The sequence below is a fragment of the Choloepus didactylus genome, chromosome 2, assembly GCF_015220235.1.
Source record: "Choloepus didactylus isolate mChoDid1 chromosome 2, mChoDid1.pri, whole genome shotgun sequence".
Taxonomy (NCBI): Eukaryota; Metazoa; Chordata; class Mammalia; order Pilosa; family Megalonychidae; genus Choloepus; species Choloepus didactylus.
Genome location: NC_051308.1, coordinates 184,013,727 through 184,037,527, shown reverse-complemented (window position 1 = coordinate 184,037,527; position 23,801 = coordinate 184,013,727). Strand labels below are relative to the sequence as shown.

The following is a 23,801-nucleotide window of genomic DNA, read 5'->3' as shown; positions in this document are numbered from 1 at the left end:
TCAGCAAATATCTTGCTGTGAATCTTCATGTAGCAGGAACTATATAAACAAGGTGTTTGTTTTATGATGTTGAGCAAAATGCTTGGAGCTTACAGTTTAATGATTGTACAGCGTCAACCTCAAAAGGTGTTGTGGGACTTAATGAGAAAAGGTATGTCAAGTTTTGCTTTAGTATCTGTCACATGGTAATACCATAATATATTTTAGTTGATATTATTCATAAAATAATATTTTGCATGGATTTGTATATTTCAGGTCTTTTAAATTTGTTTATATTATTGCATTTGTCTTCAAAAGTATGTCCCAGAGGGAAACCGTCTTCCCACTCATCAACACTCCATGCAAGGCCCTGAAGAGTTAGGAGAATGGAAAAATTCACACTCTGAATCATTAAGCAGTTATAACCCATGTTCTCATGTGACTTGTTTCGCTTTAGATTAGGGGATGGCAGAAAAGTATATTCATGCTGGAAACATTTCCTTGATTTCTTTTTGTAGCTGAGAAAAAATTTAAGTCATCTCTCTATGATATGTGAGGATTTTGTATATAACATAGTATCAAATCCAGTGTGTTTTTGAGCTGAGAATTGGAAATTGATTTAACTTGTACCAAGAAAGCTAGAAGTCAGTGATACCGTAGTGTTCTTTGGATGCTGCAGTATATTAGATTGTCGAAGAACACTGCATTATGTAGGAAGCATCTGCAATGGCTTTTAGATTACACTTGCTGAATTTCTGGGTTAGAGTAAACGATGTGCATTTCTCTACCCACCCTTGATGCGTTTATTTTTGTGCTCTCTCTCATTATTTGAGGTAAAACTATCCGTCTTGATTAGTTTTTATAATTCTACTATTTGCTCACGATATTTCTCAGTATTACTTTGTTATATCATTCCAAACTCTGCTCATTTTTATTTAGACTTGATCTTTCTTTTAGACTCTTAGATGAGAGTAATTTATAGGGAGTAGAAAAGAGAATGGTTGAAAGTACACTGTGGCTTGTTTGAAGTCAGAAACTCTGCTTCTCTATAAGAGCCCTGTCTGTGACTGATTTCAAGCAAATTTGCCAGCAGTTTTGTTCTGTGAGACTCCATTGTTTCAGTGAGTTCTGACAATTGATGGCCCAGTTTGTGTGTAAAAGAATTTTTACATTAAGCCCCCAGAAGAAAATTTGATTAAATCTCAGCTTCTCTATCCTTTACTGTAATGCTAGATGGGGGTGGATATTGGGGCAGAGTGGGGAGGTAACTGAATTAATTTCAAAATGCATTAGCATATAATTATCATGTAGACTGGAATGAGGCTTGCACTAGGTTATTGACTTTCCCTAAGCAGTTAGTCCCAGAAACTACACAGGCCTGGGCATGGTGCTGTCATATGAATATAGGATTTATTTATAATCTTCCCTGCAGTGCAGGAGTGGGAAGAGAGAGCTGATAGTGCTCTGCAGGGAATTGGAGTGATTCATCAGGCTACAGAAGCAGCCAGAAGGTACCAAGTAGAGTAGCGCAAGAAGTGCATAATGAATTGGAATAGCGAAGAGAGCTGTCATGTCTGGCTCCTGTGCTCTTTTGGGTAGAGTAAGTATGAGGTGCATTCCCTTTGTAACATTTATCTGCTGGATAACTATAACTAAGCCATGTCACTTTGCATGTATATAATATGGTTATTTCAGAGACATTAAAAATAAAAAGCATGGCACCTCTCCATATTTTCCAGGGACTCGTATCTTATCATATAGTACTATTTTCAGGTAAGCCACAGGTAAACTCAGATCTTACTGTCCAACAGTTTGTATTTTATAAGAGGAAAAACTGAAACCATAAAAGTTAAATGACCCAAGCATATGCATCTGTTTCATAACAAAACTCTTACCTTGAGGGCTCTTACCACCACCACAAGTGATAACGGTTTGTCCTTTACCACTGAGTCTTTACCCTCTGCTTACTCTCAGAGAATTATTTTTTAAATCTTTTGGAAGTACAGTAGTATATAAGTCAAAAATTTCAGTCATCTGGATTGACTTTTAATTATTCTCATACATGAATATAATTTTATACAGTATATTTCTTAATGTAGTAGTTATGTCCTAAGAAACCTCATGTAATAAAATATCCCATTATGGAAACTAATTTGAGGAATAGAAAAATGAGTATAGTATTTTAAGTTTCTAGTAAATATTTTTTCTACAGATGTTTTATTAAGAGAGAGGTTTTTAATAGCTAAAAGTACAAAAGTAAAGTGGCTGATCAAACTTTTTATTGTGACAATGGCTTTATGAGTGTTGAAACTTATCAGATTTCCTACTTTTAATATGTGGTATATTGTATATTGATTATACCTTAATAACGATCAGTTGATCAAACATGATAAAATAAAAATAAATATTGTGAGCAGATCCTAAGTATAACCATCTGTTCTGGTTTGCCAATGCTGCCGTTTTGCAAAATACCAGAAATGGATTGGCTTTTATAAAGGGGGTTTATTTGGTTACAACGTTACAGTCTTAAGATCATCAAGTATCCAAGATAAGGCATCAACAGTAGGATACCTTCACCAAAGGAAGGCCAATGGCATCTGGAAAACTTCCGCTAGCTGGGAAGGCACGTGGCTGACATCTGCTTGCTCCCGCGTTGCATTTCAAAATGGCTTTCTCCAAAATGTCAGTGTCAGGTTTCAACAGCCATCTTCAAAATGTCTCTCAGCTGCAGCACTGAGCTTCTTCTATCAGAGCTTTTATAGGATTCCAGTTAACTAATCAAGACCCACGCTGAATGGGCGGGACCACAACTCCATGGAAATAATCCAATCAAAGGTATTACCCACAGTTGGGTGGCTCACATCTCCATGGAAACAACCTAATCCAAAGATTCCAACCTAATAATACCTAACTAATATGTCTGCCCCCACAAGACTGCATCAAAAAACATGGCGTTTGGAGGGACATAATACTTCCAAACTGGCGCACCATCCCATAAACAAAGCTGAAGTCACACCTCTTAAAATCATCTACAGCGTAGTTCACAACTCTAAAAGTCAACAGAGAGACCCGGTTGCTGGCTGAACTGGTCAACCTCACATACAGAGCGGTAGTGGTGCCTCTGCTGTGTGTACAACAGTGTTTTTCTTTCTTTCAAAGTGCAGTCCCACCAGTCATGACAGCACTGTAACCAGTCTGTCTTGCTATTCATGACCCCTACATAATCTATTGTATTAAATCCAATTTGAGTTACCAAATATGTGCTCATTGATTGCAAAGCCTTGCATTGGGAATTGAGTTACATTGAGTACTATTTGCCATGCATTCTTTGCATGCATTCTCTCTTCCACAACAACCCTATGAAGTAGGTGCAACTTTAATCCCTATCATAGATAAGGAAACTGAGTCAAAAAGCTGCAGCATCAACACTCAAAACACTGGCCCTCCTGACTCTAAAGGCTATGTTCTTAAGTCATTTAGTTTCTGGAGTAATAATGACTCTAGAAGGTAACTAGTGAATTTCTCTATTGTTTTGCAGCTTTAGTAGATTAATTCAATTACTCCAATACTCTTTTAAGAGATCTGAAATATTTTATTACAATGCAAGATCATGTGACTCTGCTTCTTTAAATTTCATGCCACTTTAGATTCATTTAAAAAGATGATTGCATTTAGTGAAATTGTAGCCATTTCTCAAGGACCAAAAAAGAAAAATAATCTTGCTTTTTAGGTTGTTCCTACATAATGAGAGAGCTTTTCCCACTCAGTACCATTATATAGTTAGATTTTGTTTTCAGGCTGCAGAAAATATTATGTAAAAGTCTAGTTCATGTTGAGTTCTTTCTCTCTCTGTTTCCTGCAGTGAAGCCTTTGAGCTCTGTTTCTGCCATTTTTGTTTCTGACTCTGATTTGTTAGGGGAAAAAAAGCTTTTGAATTATTTACGCCACTGAAATATTTAGGCAAAAAAATCTATATTCTTACTGTTTTCTTGGAAGAATGAAAATCATTTAACTTTTATTTTTGCAGTCTTCATTGTTGCTTTCTCAGAAGCTTTATGTGGGATCTCTACAGTGAGCCAAGTTACTTTAAAATTATGAAGAGACAGTGTCATGAAAGCAGAAAGTAAAAATGACGATGATTGAAAAAACTTAAATTACTGTGGAAAGAATGTAAAAAACAGAGTTAGGACTGTATGTTGAGGAACTTACCATTTGGAAGGAATAATTGCTTTTCAGCAGTGCCCCTCTCATTTCTTCTCTTCTTTCTACAATTGTTCGTCATGTCTTACATGACTTATTCTGATAGTTCTCCTGGCCTTGTTCTTGCTTTTCTCCAGTTTCTTCCTCATTTCTGCCCAGTCCCACTTATTGTTATCATTGTGACTTTACACATAGGTAGTCTAGAGAAGTATGCTGTTAGATTATTGAGAATGATTTTCTTCTATCAGCCTCAACACGTAATTTATTTCTGTATTTTGTTATTTTCACAAAAGAAATTTCTTACAGTCATTATGTAATCTCAAGGCATGAAACCTGAAAGAAAAGTGTTAATGAAATTCTTATTCTAAATTTGACTTACTAATAATATCATACTGCTTAAAGTCATCAAAAATGTGCTTGTTTTAATTATAGTTTTCAAGAAATAGGCCTAAAACCAGTACTCCAAACCTGAAAATCCAATGTTCCACTGGAAACACTAACCATGAGCTTATTTCCCATTATTTTAGGTGGGTAAAAAAACATATCACATCAACCCCAAACCCCCAACTAACTTCCTAAAATGTAGTGATTTGAAGCTATATGTACCCCAGAAAAACATGTTCTTAAATCTAATCTATTCCTGTGGGTTTAAATCCTTTGTAAGTAGAATCTTTTGATAAGGCTCCTTTAGTTAGGGTGTGACCCACTTCATTCAGAATGGGACTTAATCCTTTTATTGGAGTCCTTTATAAATGGAATGAACACGGCAGGGGAGTTGGCTAAAAAGCCAGGGAAGCAAGAAGCTGAAATCAAGGAAACCTAGAAGAGAAGAGAGAGACCAGCAGATGTCACCATGTGCCTTGCCATGTGGCAGAGGAGCCCAGGATTGCCGGCAGCTGGTCTTCAGGAAGAAGGCATCACCTTGATGATGCCTTGATTTTAATATTTTTTTTGGCCTCAAAACTGTAAGCTAATACATTCCCATTGTTGAAGCTGAACTATTTCATGGTATTTGCTTTAGCAGCCTAGGAAACTAAAACATAAAATATAAGTAAAATGCAGTAAAAGTAACCCAGTATAGGTTATGTTAGGATGTAAAGTGTTTTAGTACTGCTTCAGAATCTCCACATAATATGATTAGCATGTAGTTAGCTGTTTTATGTGCAGTAACATAGCTTCTCTTAGCTCCACTAACATCCAAACTGCACATCCTCTTTGTTGATATGGTTCCAAGTGTCTCCCTGTGATTATGTATTTGGAATACAACATGAGACTTGTCCCTTACATCATTTTGTTTAAAATGATTTACTTTATATTGGGGATGTAAATATAAAATTTTCCTATCTAAACTTGACTGAAAAATATTGTGTTGAAAGGTATGTAGATCCTGTGAAGTTTGATTAAAAATCAAAATGTGTTTTTGTAGGCTATCACAAACTTCTGCAGCTTCCACAACTTCTGACACCAACTGCAAATACTGCATTAACTCAGTCAGTTCAATTCTGGCTCTACAGAGTTAGGCCAGATTCCCCAGGTTAAGGACAGTTCTCTACAAGATTGACCTTCAGGCATCAGTTGCAAGTTCGGGGGTCTCCAGGACCAAGTGGCTACAAATTTAGGGGTTCCCACCACCCCACAGGTTCAGTAATTCCCTAGAATGACTCACAAGATTAACTGAAAGTGCTATACTTATGATTCTAATTTTATTAATAGTAAAAGAATACTAAGAAGAGGCCAAAAGAAGAATCACATATGGTGAGGTCTGGGAGGGTCTCAAATGCAAGCTTCCACATCCTCTCCATGACTCTCCTGGTACAGCGGTGATATATACATCATAGAAATAGTATCATGGAGTATATACTCTTTTGTGTCTGGCTTACTGTTTTCAGCATGTCTGTGAGACTCATCCATGTTGTTTCATATTCCATTAGTTTAATTGTTGAGTAGTATTCCCTTGTATGATTATACCACAATTTGTTCACCAATTTACCTATGGATGAACATTTGGATTTTTTCCAGAGTTTGACTGTAATGAATAATATTGTGTAATGAGTCTTGTTAAGGGCATATATTTTCCTTTCTTTTGGGTAGATATCAAAGGTGGAATGGCTGGGATGATGCTTTTGTACAGTCTCATCAGCAGTGTATGAGAATTCTCGTTGTTCCACACCTTAGCCATTCTGTTGGGTGTGTAGTGGGTCTAGTCATTGTGGCTTTACTTTATATTTCCAGGATTATTGGGAATGTTGAACACTTTTCATTTGTTTAATGGCCATTTTATGTATTCCTTTATCAGGTGTCTATTCAAGTCTTTTTCCCCACTTCTAGTTGAGTTTATCTTTAAACAGTTGAATTGCAGGAGTTTCTTTATTCTGGATTCAAATCCTTTGTCAAATATATGATTTGCGAATCTTTTCTTTTTTTTATGGCTTGCCTATTTATTTTCTTAATATGTTTTCTTTTTATGCCACAGATCTTTAGTTTGGATTAAATCTCATTTGTATTAATTTTTTCTTTTATATTTATTGCTTTTTGTCCTGGCTAAGAATCTTTGCCTTCCTCCAGGTTACGACATTATTTTTATATGTTTTCTTTTAACAACTTTATATTTTTAGCTATTATGTTTAGTTCTATGGTCTGTTTTGAATTAACTTTTGTGAATGGTGTGAGACGGGTTGAGGTTTGTTTTTGCATGTGAATATCTATTTGTTCCAGCACTATTTGTTGAAAAGACTCTTCCCTTTGAATTCCCCTTGTACCTTTGTCAGAAATCAAATGACCAATAACTGTGGATCTATTTTTAGACTCTCAGTTCTCTTTCACCAGTTTATCTTTTATATATTATCACACTGTCTTGATTACTGTAGCTTTATAGCAAGCCTTCAATTCAGGTTTTAAATCCTCACTTTTTTACTTTTTAAATTTTTTTTGAATATCCTAGGTGTTTAGAATTTCCATATGAATTTTAGAACAAACTTATTAATTTCTATTTTTTACAAAAGCCTACAGAGATTTTTATTGTGATTATGTTGAATCTATAGTTTAATTTAGGGAGGCTGGATATCTTAACAATATTGAGTTTTCCAAACCATAAATATGTTAGCAGTGTTCTATAATTTTCAATGTAGAACTTTTGCATTTCTTTAGTTGAGTTTATTCCTAAGTATTTTATATTTGTGATACTGTGGTAAGTGGAATTTTAAAATTTCATTCTTACTTGTTTGTTGCTAGTATTCAGAAATACAATTCATTTTGTGTATTTGTATATTGACCTTTGTATCCTAAAATCATGCTAAACTCGCTCATTAGGTCTAGCAGAATTTTGATTCCTTAGCATTTTCTAGTTAAACAATCTGCATATAGGGAAAGTTTTGTTTCTTCCTATTTAACCTTTACTTACTTACTTACTTACTTTCTTCCTTCCATCCTTCCTCTCTCCCTTCTTGCCTTATTCCCAATTTTAGTGTGAAACTGTTTAGTGTTAGATGATTAAAAATGGTTTTAGCTTTATCTAAATATCCTAATTTAAAATTATTTTGAGTCTCTAAATTTATTGCCCATCTTTATTTACGTTTCTGACTGTGATTCAAAAGTATTAGGTTGGCAAATGGAGTTTTAATTCTAATGGATTCCCTAGCATACTGAGTTATCTTAAAGGTGTCACTTCTTATCACTGTTTTTCTCTTTTTTTAACTTATAGATTACACTTTTTTAGATGTTTTCAAAGTAACATATAATTGTTAAAAATTCTAATTGTAAAGATGAAAGTAATAGTCTTTCTGTTTCTACCTCTATAATACTGTTCCTCTGGAAGTAACCACTGTCAACTTACTGTCCTTCCTGGTGGTCTCGTGCATAGAAATGCATAATTTTATAGTTAATATACACAAACAGAATCATATACATACCAATTTTACTGAATGATATATCATTTTTCATATAAGCACAAATAATGCTATAACATAATGGAATGTAAGTCTTTGTGCAATTGTTTAAATCTAAGGCATAAATTCTGTCAAATCATCCTCCTATACCAATTTTCCACCCCCCACCATGCCTACCCCCACCCCCAACAATATGTAAGAGAGCGTGTTTCCCCCAAAGCTAGCAAACACTGGATACAATCAGACCTTAGCCAATCTGACATTGCAGTTTTTTCACTGAATAAAGCAGGTGACACATATATCATACATAGATATATAAAGAAGTGAATGAGAAAATCGTACTGTGTCTGGTGATGCAGAGTTTTAAACTTTACACTTGAATTGGATTTTTCTCTGCCTTTACGGTGTGTGACATTTGGAATGAGAATTGGGTGCTGGGGAATTTTTTTGGGGGGGATAGTTGGCTGGGGTTGGGATATAAGTGATTAGGGCAAGAAGCAGCAGGAATCTCATGATATCAAAATGAGCATTCTTATCAACCATTCCAGAGGCCCATACTTACTGGAAGATGCTTGGGGATTGGGAGACTTTGGTATCAGCATCTTGTCTCTGACACTACCTTACCTAGTACCCTTGTACAAGTCACTGAGTCTGTGAATCTCAGTATCCTAACCTACAGAAGTATAGTATACCTACCTTACTGGACTGTGTATGAGATATGCTCTAAAAGCTATCAAGTGCTTATGATATAATCCTGCCTCTACAGGGTGGGTTTACTCACAAGAGTACTGTAGGCGAAAAGAAAACTGAGGCTGGAAGGAGGGGAGTTAGGGGCTTTGGTAGACACCTTTGATGAGAGATTGGATTTGTGGCTGTGTCTGTGGAAGGGACAAAATATTTTGAAGGCAAGAGTAAAACAGTAACAGAGGGATTTGGGGTTGAGTTTTAATCAGATCAGCTGTTTGTATTGACTCTGTAGCATATAACCATGTTCTTGGTAGAAGGAATTCTAGGTCATTGGTCTCTTGAGTCCTTTTTGCTTATGTGGCTAACAATACCATTAATAAAGTTTTGCTTTAGTGCCTCAACCTCGTAGGTAAACATCATTCCTCTGAAATATTAATGAGCTTTTGAGAAGTGGATAATATTTCTGCCTCCGTTCACTGATTCATTCCTATGCCATGTAGGTACAAGGAAATTATCTACAGGTACCTGCTTCAGTTGGTCTGGTGAACCAGCCAGTAGCAACTGGGGCAACTTCCACAGAAACACTAAAAATGACAGCAGCATAGAAATACTTTTGTCTGCTCATTTCTGTGAAATCAATAAGTCAATACTTTTCAAAATGTCAGGATTTAGGATTCAAAAGAATAACTTGCTATATTCCCTATATTAGCAATATGTGAGCTGTATGTTACTATCACTTTGCCTTCAGAAAATTTTTCAATTTAATTAGTTTTGTTTGAGAGAAAATAAATCTCTCATGCACATCCTTTTAAGTGAATGTGTTTCTTTGGGAACACTGTACTTCACAAGAATAGATTAAATCGAAGTTGCAGAAAATTGCATTTCAGCACTGCATCCATTAAATGTAGTCCATAAAATCTGCTCCTTTCCTCAAGGTATTGAGATGTCACTACTTGATGTATATTATTTTGAATGTTTGAGAAAAAACTTAATGTGATAACTTATTCAGAAATTTTTTTTCATTATTGTGAAGTTGTGTCATCTTCCCCGTTTCAACCCTAGTCTTTTATCCCTTTCCTCCCTCCAGTTCCCTCATCTGTAAAACCAAAGAAGTGGTTTGGAGAGTGAGGATCATTTTCACTGGGGCTGGTGGCCAGTATTTTTGGAAGGGGAAAATATTCTAAAAGTATAATAGGTCTTCTTTGAACATGACCTGATTACCTCTATTACCTGTTTAGTCCCCTCTGGTCCTGAAGGCTGTACAGAAGTACCCGTGGTTCCCAAGAAAAGGCTTGCAGTTGCACACCTGCATATCTGTTCATTTGCTTCCCCCCTGCCCTAAGTACTCTTCCTGCCACTCACACTTTCTGCTTTATGCCTACATCCTTCACATGGCAATGAAATTCTTTGTTTCCATTACTGTCTCTCTCACTACAGTACCAATTTTGGGGGGGCAAGAACCACATCTGACTTAGTAAAGTAATTCTTATAAAATAGCTTTCATAGAATCTGCTACCTGAAATATATTTAGTGCTTCAATATATGGTAGCTATGTCATTGGTGCTTATTAAAATTCCTGATCCTCGTCACTTGCACCCCAACTGTTGATAAGTGAATAAATGGATGAATATACAACCTATCTACTATACCTTTATTGGAATATTACTTGCTTTGGGGTTTCTACTTTGTGAGATCCTGTAAATTTGATTTAAGATTTTATAGGATTAAAAATAAGTTATTTTCTTGCCCTATGCTTTCTTTTTGTTTTTTATTACCCCAGATAAATACCCTTAATGAATGTTTTCTAATTATTAACAGGAGATGTTTTGGACTCAAACAGAATTGGCTATAAATTCTGGCTCTAAATACGTTATATTGGTCAAATTTCTTAATCTCACTAAGCCTCAATTTCCCCATCTGTATAATGAGATGATAATGCATTTCTCTACTGACGTGTGAGGGACTTAAATGAAGTAATGTAAGGCATATATATGTATATATATATATATAAATACATTATACATATATAAACACATTATACTAAACACTATAGGCATATATATAGTGTGCCTTATAATGTTGTAAATACTTATTAAATGGTATAATTGCAGAGACTGGTTATAAAATATCTAATAAGGGTGAAAAAACTGAAAATCACCTTAAATCCCACCAATCAAAGCTAGCTTCAGTGTTGATATTTAGTAGAGATAGTCACAGAACTTTCTTTGGAGCCAGACAGAAATTTTTACATAAATGAAAATAATGTGATAAATAAGTAGGTTACGCTATACTTTGTCACTCACTGTTTTTACCCAACAACATTTTCTTTCTGTGGCAATGCATCTAGATCTGTTATCATCCTCCCTTGCGTCCTTTTAACAGCAGTTTTCCATGTATTGACATACCATGACAAATATAATTAACATTTTGATGATGAATGCGTAAGTTTTTCCAGTTGTACTCTACTAAAAATATAACCATGCTGGACGTTTGGGCACCCTAATTTTAAATCTTTTAAGGGTAAATTCTTAAAGTTAGAATTGTTAGATTAAAAGTTAGCTTATAAAAATATTCATCAACATTATGAACACATGGTTCTTTTTCTGGATGTGTGTTATATGCAATAAAAGAGAAAAAGTTAACCATGAGTATTCCAGTTTGCTAATGCTGCTGTTATGCAAAATACCAGAAATGCATTGACTTTTATAAAGGGCATTTATTAAGTTACAAATTTACAGTCCTAAGGCCTTAAAAGTGTCCAAACTAAGCTTCAACAAGAGGATACCTTCACTGAAGAATGGTCAGTGGTGTCCAGAACACCTCTGTCAGCTGGAAGGGCATGTGGCTGACATCTGTGCTTTTCCAGGGCAAACTCTGGGTTTCACCTCTTAGTTTAGCATCTCCAAACATCCTTCTCTCTGCAACTCCAAGTATCTCTAATGTCAGCAAGCATCTGGGTCTGTGTCAGCTCTTTTTAAAGGACTCCTAAACTAATCAATACCCACCGTGAATGGGTAGAGCCACACCTCCATGGAAATAATCTAATAAAAAGTATCACCTATAGTTGGGTGAGTCACATCTCCATGGAAACAACCTAATCCAAATATCCCTTAAGATTGGAGTAAAACATGGCTTTTGGGGGTACATAATATATCCAAACCAGTACAATGAGATCCTAATGTCATGAAGTTTAGAAGTAGGGAAAGGGGCTTTCAGATTTCATTATCAGCAATTGGAGTTACTTGAATTTTAACTTAGTTCTTAAATAATTTTCTTTAGAAATCCTTCTGCTTTAATAAAACTATGGGCAAAAAAGGGATTGTTGAGTATAATGTATTACGACATGAAATTCAAACCTCAGGTGAATCTGTTGCTTGAACTAAATTAATATTTGTATAATTGATATTTCCAATCCCTGCTTAAGTTAATTAGCTTTTACTTCCAATTTTGTAGTTTTAAAATACATTTAATTGAGCTGCTCTTCAGCATAAATTTATATTCATGTTCAGTTGAAATATGGAAAATTAAAAGTAGTTCAAAACATCTCGTGATATTTTTTAATAATTAATTTTATTGAAACAAATCTCATTAAAGACCTCTAAAGTAAAAGTTTAAGTAGTATGATAAAAGCATTTATATCCATTTACTTTCGCTGATTCTTTGCTGGATTAACCCTAATTCTATTTTTGCTACTAAATATAAAACATTGCAATTAATCCCATGTCTGGTATGTAACTATAGGGAATTTACTTCAAATCAGTTAATTTTAACTACAGTAGCATAAATCAACCCATGAGGGGAAAAAGTAAGCACAATGAAAACCCATTATAATGTGACATAAGCTTTGCAAATACAGGTGTTTCTCATTTGGGGCTGTTGTCTTCAGCTACTGTAATTTACTCCTGAATGACATTTCATTGAATTGGTAATTCAGAACCTGAGGAAAATGAGCTAACTTACCCAAAAGATAAAATATTAGTGTCTTTTTGGGACAAGTAATCATGGAGCTGAAAGAAGTTACTAACCATCTGGAGGATCTCAGAAGGCCCTTTTTTGTCAGTAATCAAAGAGGAAACCAAAAACAAGAAATCCAGAATTGTGGGTCAAGAGCATAGAAGGTTCCTTTGGACAGGAAGCTTTTTTCCTATTTCTTTTTCTTCTTTTTCTCCTCTTGGATGCCTAGGCAAATTACTGAGTACTGAGAGCATAAATTTTAGAAGGTAGAAAGAGTTATGTCACGTAGATACATATATAAATTAATTTTTAGAATGAAGGGACCTCAGAACTCAAAAATTGTATCTGTGGAAATTTTTTTATTGCAAAGATCAGAAATTAGTTTGTGGTATTTAGCCAAGAAGAAGAATTTATTATAATGGTACAGGGGTCTCTCCTGGAACCTGAAGATGAAGATGCATGTGGGCCTCAGGAAGTAATGGCTTTCCCTGCCCCTTCATCCATGTGGCCATGTGAGAGGCTCAAAGAACATGTAGAGGATAGTTAGCTGTGTCTCAGCTCCAATTTAGAACCCCCAAGAGAATCTTGATTCTCTCAGTTTGGGTCAGATGTCTCCTCAAGTTTGACCTGGAATGGCTGACAAGTAACACAAACTTGGCTGCCCACCAGTATCAGTTGTGTTTGTGATGGATGAGAGGATTTGAAGGACAGTCCCTAGTAAAGAAAAGTGTATGCTGGCAAAGATTCCCCACAGTCTCTACCATGTCCCGCATCTGCTCTGGCCTCCTCATCTTAGTGATGTGGAAGTTGAGATTAAATGACATAAAATACACTTCCTATAACCATAGCTTGATGAACATGGCATAAAGATATAATTTATTATCCCAACTGGGTCACTTTTGAGAAGGGGAGTTATTAATATTAATGAAGCTGGAGCAACATGTATAAACTAGGGCTATCCCCAAAATATCAGGATACATAGTTATCCTTGGATTGAAGAGTTGTAGATCTCATGTTTTATAATAATAAGTAAATTATTTGGGTGGAGTGGGACGTACAAAATCATTATGGGTTAGTATCAAAGATAAGGACATGTCCAAATGATTTATTATCCTTCCTTATGTCATTGAATTGCCTTTCACAGGGAGAAACTTTGAGGAAGGCACTTAATTTCTCTACTTTTCAGATTATTGAAAATAAATGGGAGGTAATATTTTTCCAATTTCTGGATCTTCTGTATGATCACTATTTTAAGTGGATGGCAGCAGTATTTGCCCCAAAATAAAATATTTCATTTATTTTCCTTTTGCTTGGATTGGAAAAAGTTAAAAGGGTGGTAAATCTATGTAAAACGGGTGCAATGAAGTAAGCATAATAAAGGTATGTTATCATTCAAGGCACAGTTTATTTGTTCAAAGAGAAAGGTACAGTCAGTGTGTTGTGGTGATTTAATTCTGACCCCTTTATCTCAAAATATGATGGGTGACTAGCTTCTTCCTGTTTAGAGTTTAAGAAACATCTTTATAGTGATGACCTTTACAATTGTCCGATTAAATGCACACTATCTGCGCCATACAGATGATAGGACCTCTAGGTGTGTCCAAAGATCACAGCCTTTTAAACTAATAACTAAATTACCTTGGGTAAATACTCAACCTCTCTGAGCTTCAGTTTTCTCATCTGTTGAATGGAATAATAATATATAATACTGTGTACTGTGTGTATGGTGCATAAAGAATTTAGCATAGTGTCCGGCACAGAGTAAGCAAATCAGTAAATGGCAGCCATAATTAGTTATAGTTAACCTGAAAGACTTCCAAGAGATTCAGAATGCTTTCTTTTTTGCCTATGCTATACTTGGAAGACCTCCGACATCTGTTGTTTAAGGAATAGTGCCCTCAGAGAACAGCAGCTTCTCAGTAATAGAATTAAGTGATGGTGTTAAGTTAATTGTGCATAAAATGCATCATATTCCTTCTAATTACTTACTGAATTTTCTCTGGAGTGTGTTTCCTTTAGTGATGAAGAAATATAAAATCTGCTTACGTAGCTGGAAGCTGTGTACCTTTCATTTTAGTAAAATTGTTTCATATTTAATGGGACTGTGAGAAAACACATAAGAGAACTACGTCTCCTGAAACTCAAAGGCTGTTAATGAGTCATTTTCAAGACCAGAAAAGTGACTTTGTCTTGAAATTTTTTCTTTTTATTATGCAGAGATCTGCATTTTCCTTTTAGGTTTAATCCAGTTAAATCATGTTTCACTCTATCTTGAGTTTCTTGCTCTGTTCCCAGTTTTCTACTGTATAGCAGAGTTTCTCCAGAGGCCATGGAACATTTGCAGAGAGCAGCTGCTTTAGCAGTAAACACCACAGTTGTTGGAACTGGAAAAAACATCAATAGCTAGCAAGCCGCTTTGCCTTTCTACTATCAGAGCCTCTGAATATTTAGAAACAGCACCATGAAAGACATACTTTAGCTTTACTCTTATGTAAATTAAAATTAATGACCTCCTGTCTTAGTTTGCTAATGCTGCAGAATGCAAAACACCAGAGATGGATTGGCTTTTATAAAAAGGGGGTTTATTTGGCTATACAGTTACAGTCTTAAGGCCATAAAGTGTCCAAGGTAACACATCAATAATCGGGTACCTTCACTGGAGGATGGCAAATAGCGTCCGGAAAACCTCTGTTAGCTGGGAAGGCACATGGCTGGCGTCTGCTCCAAAGTTCTGGTTTCAAAATGGCTTCTCCCGGGACATTCCTCTCTAGCAAGCTTGCTCCTCTTCAAATAACATCACTCACAGCTGCACTGTGTCCAGTCTCTTTGAGTCAGCATGTTTTATATGGCTCCACTGATCAAGGCCCACCCTGAATGGGTGGGGTCACGCCTCCATGGGAGTAACCCACCAAAGTCACCACCCACAGCTGAGTGGGGCACATTCCAAGCAAATCTAACCAGCACCAAGAAGAAAGACCACAAAGATAATGGCATTTGGGGGACACAATACATTCAAACCGGCACACCTCCTTTCTTCATTTGGGGTATAATTTTTCCCTCTTGGAATAATAGTAGTATATATTCTAATCCACCAAAAGCAGGCATATCCATAAACATGAAACAGTTTGATTTTCTATATGCTCACGCTTTGGCTGATCAGAAAAGAATTTTTTTAATCTCAATCACTTTGGAGGCTGGAGACCACCTCTGAGGAAGCATACTAGAGGTGATTAAGGACCGCTTCATTCAGGGCTCTGCGATTTAGTAAATCCTCATTGAGCACCACTGTGTATAAAGCTATACATGAGAACCTGGGAAATACCAAGGGGAGGAAGCCAGTGCCTGCCCTCAAGGAGTTTAGCTCAAATCAATAAATGTCTGTTATGTGACCCTACTGGTGTTGATCCCTGACAAGGACTGATTTTGCTGTGTCATGTTGTGGTGTAAGTGCCATAAGACAAGTTTTTTAAATCTAGTGCCAGAGAATTCAAAGACAAGAGGGTTAGATCAGGTCCTAGTTTAGGAAAGACTTCCCCAAATCAGAAGCCAGGCACAGAAGGGAAGACACTGGCAAATAGTTACCTGAATGCCAGGCATCAAACCTGGCATATTCCATGCATCAACCTATTTTTTTTTAAATGCTATCTTGTTTGTAGTTCTTGTAAATTAAAGAGATTGGAAAAATATGGTTAAAAAAATGTGATCATGCTATACATACTGTTTTATAACCTGGTTTTGCTACTTGATACAGTTTGAACATTTCCAATGTCATTAAATATGCTTTTTCACATTACTTTTAATGACTACATGATTTATTTAACCATTCCCCTTTTAACTAAGGTAAGAAGATGTAAAAGTAAGAAAATAAAACCATGAAAATATTAATATTATACATGGATAATTATATAATCTTGAGGGCAGGCACATTTTTTAATACATGATATTAAAGGCAGAAACCTTAACAGAAAAGATAGTTTTAAACACATAAAAATTTTAAAACCCTTTAGATATCAAGAGTAGTATAAATTAAATTTAAAAGATACTGTCTCATTTAATTCTCACAGCAGCTTTACGAACTAGGTGCTTGAACTTTTAGAGAAGAGAAAACTGAGGCATAAACAAACGACAGTGTGGAGATAAATGGATTTCTGTGAAATGGATTATCTTGGCAAAAACCAAAAGCTAGTAGAAAGAAAGGCAGAGTGAGGTGGGGGCTGGAGTTTAGTCTTTACAGCAGCCTTGGATATGAATCCCAGCTTTCCCACTTCAGTGATGGACGAGCTTCATTTTAGACTGTTAAAAATAGTGTATTTTTGTTCTATCCTTGGAAGTGTTCATTAAAACTGTGACAGCAGGTAAAGGCGGCGTCGGCTGCGGTGAGCGTGGTCCACGCCGCCCGGAAGGAGGAGCGGACATGGAGCGGGTGGCTGTTTCCTAGCCCCAGCTCGCGCCGCTGCCTAGGGCGCCCCGGAGCCTCCATGGGGGCGCGCTTGCTGCCGCGGCTCCGGGGACCCGTGGGGCCTGGCGAGGCCGGCGCAGCGTGGATGGCCGTGCTTCCGCGGCCCGCGCTCGCTCCTGCTCCACCTCCTGGTGGCCGCTTTCAGGGGCCAGGAGGAGGCCCAGACCACCGACTGGAGGGCCACCCTTAGACCATCGGGAACGGCGTTCACAAGATAGACACGTACCTGATCGCCGGCTTGGACCTCCTAGGAGACGAGGACGGGCTCTGCCAGTGCAAGGGCAGTGACGGATCTGAGCCTCTCCCACGTTATGGTTGTAAACCCTCACCGCCGAATGGATGTGGCTCTCCGCTGTTTGGGGTTCACCTTAACATTGGCATCCCCTCCCTAAGCAAGTGCTGCAACCAACACGATAGGTGCTGCGAGACCTGTGGCAAAGGCAAGAATGACTGCCATGAGGAGTTCCAGTATTGCTTCTCCAAGATCTGCCAAGAGGTGCAGAAAACACTAGGGCTAGCTCAGCATGTTCAGGCATCTGAAACAACAGTGGAGCTCTTGTTTGACAGCGTTATACATTTAGGCTGTAAACCATACCCGGACAGCCTAAAAGCTGCATGCAGGTGTAGCTAGGAAGGAAAAACTGATCTCTGAAGAAGATGCTGACAGCTGGGAACAGCAGACGGGGACAGGAAAACATAACCTTGGACAAAGAACTAATGTTTTTACAGCATAAAGCTGCCTTGTTTTGTAAAAGGATTATTTTAAGAACTTACAAGACTATGTTTTGACATTAAAACCTTAAACTAAAAAAAAAAGAAAAGTGGGGGAGTGAAGGGGATGTCATGCCTTCCCTCCCAGGTATCTTCCTGGGTGACACTGCCTTAGTATGCCAGATTGTCTTGACCCATCCCAGAAAGACATGTGTGTTAAGAGGAGAGACTTTTTGAAAAAAAAAAAGAGTCTGCAACTCAGTCTGCAGCTGTATTTACAAAAAAGGAGGTCAAATGTAAAAGTCCATTTTATGTTCAACATTATCAACATTATATTATTTAGAAATATGGGAAAATCTTCCCTTTAATATTTGTTTAATGTGAAATTTTAAAATATTTACACATTTATGCCTGGAAAGAGCTGACTTCATTTTTTCTCTATTTTAGTTGCACATAATATGCTATTTCTTTATAACCGTTTAGCATATGACTGTGTCATGTTTGTATTAACGACAGGACTAGCTACACGGACAGGATTTCATGTGTGTTTCTCTTGTAAACTTGGAACCAGCAGCTGGTAACCTCTTAGGGAGCAAAACCAGGGCATTTATATATTATATAATATGCATAGAAGATGATGTGGACAAGATTCAGAGGTACAACCACTCCCATTTTATGAACCTATGTATATGGCAGATGTTATTTTGCTATAGTCTTTGCCAAAACTGGATGAAAGATTTAATGAGACAAGTGAAAAGTTGTTTAACATAATACACTTTAGAACCCTACGTACTGTTATGTTTGTTATTTATTCCCTCGCATTCGTTCCAGATTCTGGGATATTTTTAAAATATCCCTTAGTGGTTTTAGTAAAAATTATTCTAGATGATGTTATTTTAATTTTTAACTGTGGAGTAGAAAGGGATGGATACAAAAGGCCAAGATGCAAAGAATTACCTTTAAAAGTAAATCTCTTATTTACTTTGACAATTAAAAGATTATTAAAATAAAATAAATTTAAAAAAAAAGTTACAGCAGAAAAGATAACAGACAAATTAGATGCTGATTACAGAATGCATATCCCTTAAATAGAAGGATTATTGAGGCCTTATGTGAATATAGAATTTCCTTGGAGTAGATTGTATAGATCATTAACTACTTACTAAAGAGACAGGGCAGGAAAAAAAAAGCCAAAATTGTACTAGCTGTTATCAATTGGATAAAATAAAATGAAAGATTGATTACAGCTATTATCATGGTTTGTCAGTGGGAAAAAGAATGAAAAAATTTAGAATGTAAATGTTTTCATATCATATTTAGGTGAATCCAATCAAGTTAAAAATCTCACCACATCTTGGATATGAGCAGATGGTTCATTGATTGTGTAGAATAAAATGTTTCTGTGCAATCGATCTAAAATTTTATTTAAAATGGAAATGTAGTGTTTTCCTCATCTGGAGTAACAAAATTTATGCCATGTAATAACCTTAACACATTTACAGAATCATGTTTAATGGGCCCTCCAGAGCGTTGGTGAATTCCACTGTTTGGACTGTTTCCCATTTTTTAGGAATCTGGAAAAGCTGTAAGAAATGCTCTATCCATTATAAAGTTTTTGCACCTAGCTCATCTCCTGCTCTCTTGAAGATGTTTAGCAAAAGGGACAAGGACTGTATTTTCTATATGAACTTAAATCAAAAACTAAATTTAACAGATTTTAATAGATGTTTAAATTACAGTGTTTGAATCCATACTATATATTAAGATTTTTAGCATTAGTCATAAATGTACCTACTTAAAAATTAATGGACTTTATTATTTGATTAATTCTAAGTATATATTTTGTTTTTATGAATGCATTTTATTTTATTTTTTTCCCCAAACAGATAAACAATCAGATCCTGTATGGAAGAAGTCATCAAAATGCATCTGCCATTATTAAGACTGCCCCATCAAAGGTCAAGCTGGTTTTCATCAGGTAAGACAGATACAGCTGATTTTCCAAAATTACAAGGATCTCTTCTGGAGATGTTATTATTTGTGTAATTATTCTGTTATTATTTGTGTTTGTCTTTGGTTTGTCTAACAAAATCACTGTCCATTTAAGAATACATTTTCCTTTTCTGTCACTTTAATAAAAGTGCATATTGTTTTGATTGAAGTTTTCCTGTTACTTGTTTTGTGTGTTTCACATGACAGAATCGGTATTTGAGGCTAGTATTTGTATTTCAGTTATAAAAAATGTCTTCCCTTCCTGGATCTGATTATCCTTTATATAATATAATAGATCCCTTTAACTTTCTCTTCCTGTCACCATCATTTGATACTGCTTGCTGATTCATTAATGTTTTCACCAAAGAACAGGCAAGAAAACAGACCCCAGGAAATTTATATGAGCTTCATATTAAGATTGCTGGTGACAACATCAGCTTTGTTGTCCAGGATTGTGTTCTAAATTTGGGACTCCACATTTGCGCATATCTTGTCTGCTAGCTGATTGTGCCTCTGGAATAGGTGAATCAAAATTAGGAATCTTCACCATTGGTAGTCCTCATTGTCATATCAACAATGGGATGATATTGATTTTTTTTCCCATTATTTGCTATTATTTGACTGAAAGAAAAGGTAAATCTGTATTATTTTTAAACAACATAACTAACCCTCTATGTTTGCTGTTACTCTGTTTCTTTTCCCTCTATGCCTCAGTTTTCTGAGCTGTAAAATGGGGGTAATAAAGCACCTATCTCATGAGTCATGATAGTTCAGTAAATTAAAAATATTCAGCACAGTGCCTAGCAAAATGTAAGGGCTTGAATGCATGTTAGCTGGTATTTTTATTATGGTGATGATCATCATTATTCCTCTTGCTACTAGTTACCAATCAGTAAAACCTTCTTTCCATTTCAGGGGGCTGCTAGGAGGTGGGGTCTGGTAGGCGGTAGTCTTATTCCCAGATATGGATGCTAATGGAAGTGATTTAAACATTCCTTCCTTGTGACATCACTTGATACTTATCAGGTGTTGTTGCTTTGCTCTTAAAGAAAATCCTGCATTTGGTGCCCTCTTCTACCAGAAGTCTGTTCTGGCTTTCCAGTTTTACTTTTTATTTCCAGAGACAAAAACTTTCCTCCTTCTTGTATCTCTGTGTAATGAAACAATGCCTTCTGGCTTACTCACCCTGAAGTCCTCTGTTTTAGACATCGATCTCTTTTTTTTTGGTGTCCTTGCCCTTCCTATTGCCAGAGGTTATGAAATTAGAGTTAGGGAATTAAAACATATGCAGATTTGGGGGAAGATCAGCTACTGGAGGGATGAAGGTGTGGTCCATTGAGGCAGTTCAACACAGATATTATGTTTAGGTTGAAAGCTTTTTATACAAGTTAGTAGGTAAGAGTACAGCAGGCAACCTCAGCAGTGAAAAGATACATGTTAGTATTGTATTTCTGCTGCAAAGGAATTAGGAGGTAATGTGATCCTAGGGAATTACCAGAAATAAACCTTCAGAAAGATTACTGGCTCAGTGATCTTGGAAAAGTTATGTCTCAGCTTTGAGCCTCAGTTTCTTCATCTGTAAAAGAAAATGATGCTCCCTACCACAAAGGGTTATGTGAAGATCACATGAGATGTAATGTGGCACATACGAGCTTGGTGCCTGGCAACTGCCACTGCTGCAAGTGCTGTCATCTGTGGGCATTTATTGCTTACATTGGGTCAGTTTAAAGAAAGCAGAAGGAAAATTAAATAGGATCCAAAGGAAATCATTTAATACAATTAAGTAGTTGGAACATAGAATCCCTCCTCCTTCAATAAAGGTTAAGTGATTTGAAATTATTTAGACTACAGAAGAGAAAGCTGAGTGGAAATTTAATAAGACAGTAAAGTACCATTACTTTCGTTTCTGATAATTTCAATTTTGACTGTTCAGAAGAGAGCAAAATTAAGGATTTGTTCAGTAAATTAATGGTGTAAGCAAGATCAAGGATGTTGCTGAATGCTTATTTGCCAGAAATGATTTTAAGCAATTTTGAAGTATCAGTGCACATTCAAAATGTTAATCTAATTATAAACCTTTCCTACATGGTCATTAAATTATAATGCCTTGCAACATAGTGGGCATTCAGAAAGCTCTGTTGAATAAATTTCCTTTTAGCTTCCACGAAGTAATTATGGGTCATTTAGTCTCCAGAGGCAACAATCATTGTTAGTTTAACTTAGGTTATGGATTTAAGTGCACACACACATATATAATTTTACAAAATTCCTCATATCTCAGTCCCTCTCCCTGAGTTAGGAAGATTTTCTGTATCTTTTATAAGGAGAAAAAAATATGCAGCTATGATTCTGACCAATCTATTGCCATATCCACTTTTAGACGATACTACTGACAGCCTTTGTTTGATTCAGTAGACGTGTTGGGTAATTCGTATGCTAACAATTAATTAATTAATTAATGCTGCAGTTGCTATAAGAAAAAGAACTATTCATCTGCCAAGAACACTTATCTAAAGGGATGAATTCTTTTCTAAAGCATGGCTGGACTATGATGCTTGTGATTAGAAGAAGAAACTGAATTCTCCCTGGCTGGACTTGAACTGAACTCTACGACAACTCAGTGTGTGAACTTAGTCAGTTTCCTGGTCTCTCTTGGGGATGATGTAGCTGTCTCATAAGTTGTCCAATATATTTATACATATAAATTGCCTGGCAATACAGCTCAACAATGTTGATGATGATTATGATAATTATTATAATGACAGGAAAAGGTGTGAAGGGAAAGAAGGAGGAGGTAAAAGGAAAGAAATCAGGAAGAAAAGGTGTGAAGGGAGAGAGGAGGGAGGAAAAAGAAAAGTCACTCCTTGATATATACCTTGTCTAATTCCATAATTTTGAATATTTTTATAAATGAAGCATACTCACAGTTTAAAAATGCTTTAATTAACATCATAATGGTTAAGCATTGGAAGAGATAGCTATGGGATATTATATAAAACCATTTCTCAAAAAATGTTAAAAGGGAGTTGGACACAGCTTTCCTAAAACATCTTTTTTAATTCCCTGTCAGGAGTGTCACTTTTTTTCCTGATGATTTGATATTCTAACAAGGAGTATAACACTGTTTAATTAAGCAAAGTATAAAGAGAAATCTAATTAACACGAATTAATCCCCATGTCAATAAGACATTGTAATAGATTTCACTGAGGTAAGTAATATCAAATAGTGTCAGAATTTGAGTCACATAAGGCAAGCAAAAAAAAAAGTATTTTCTTGCTCTTCCTTTTCATACATCAACAATGGGGGGCGGTAATGGAATATTTTTGCCTATTACTGCATGATGACTTGTACATTTTAGGTGCTATCCAATATTTATTCTCTCACATTCAGGCTGATTGTCTATTCATTATTTGTTCAGGTATGTCTTTCAACTTCTGTCATATATATTACCTCTTCCAAACTATTGTTATAAGAAGCTTAATTCTGGCTATTAAGGAACCAAATCCTGAAGCAATTAAAAATTAATTTGTTATCAAGTTTCAAGAAGTTAACACTTCAATAATCTCAGCACAACAGTTGCAATTATACTTTTCTTTTAAAATCAGCACAATTTGTACTGTTTTAATATTACTTAAAAAATAGTTTTTTGAATTGCATTTCTTTATAGTTAGTGCTGCTTTTTGGCAGTATTTCCTTCCTTAGTGGAAGTTTAGATGCTATGTGCCTTTCCATTATACAGAAATTTGGGGTTTTTATACCTTGGAACTCTTTTTCAAATTTATTGACAATTGAGATAAAAATGGGAACTGGCCACAGGTTTTGGCAGCATAATTAGCAGTAAAGTAATCACAGAAAGCTATTAAAATATGCTGCAGGCAACATTTTAATTAGCTAAGGACTTTAGTCTTTAATGATGTACATTGTGAGCAAGTCC

General features: G+C 36.0%; 1 protein-coding gene and 1 pseudogene across 6 annotated transcripts in view; both read left to right on the top strand.

The window, feature by feature from the left end:
* Nucleotides 1-23,801, top strand: part of PATJ (PATJ crumbs cell polarity complex component) — a 450,328-nt gene that overhangs the window by 286,577 nt on the left and 139,950 nt on the right. For all 6 annotated transcript variants that reach the window (XM_037827057.1, XM_037827058.1, XM_037827056.1 and 3 more), the window contains one exon: nucleotides 19,761-19,852. In XM_037827057.1, coding sequence (XP_037682985.1) covers nucleotides 19,761-19,852 — 92 coding nt within the window. The remainder of the gene's footprint in view (nucleotides 1-19,760; nucleotides 19,853-23,801) is intronic.
* On the top strand, nucleotides 17,249-17,815 carry LOC119527234 (annotated as a pseudogene).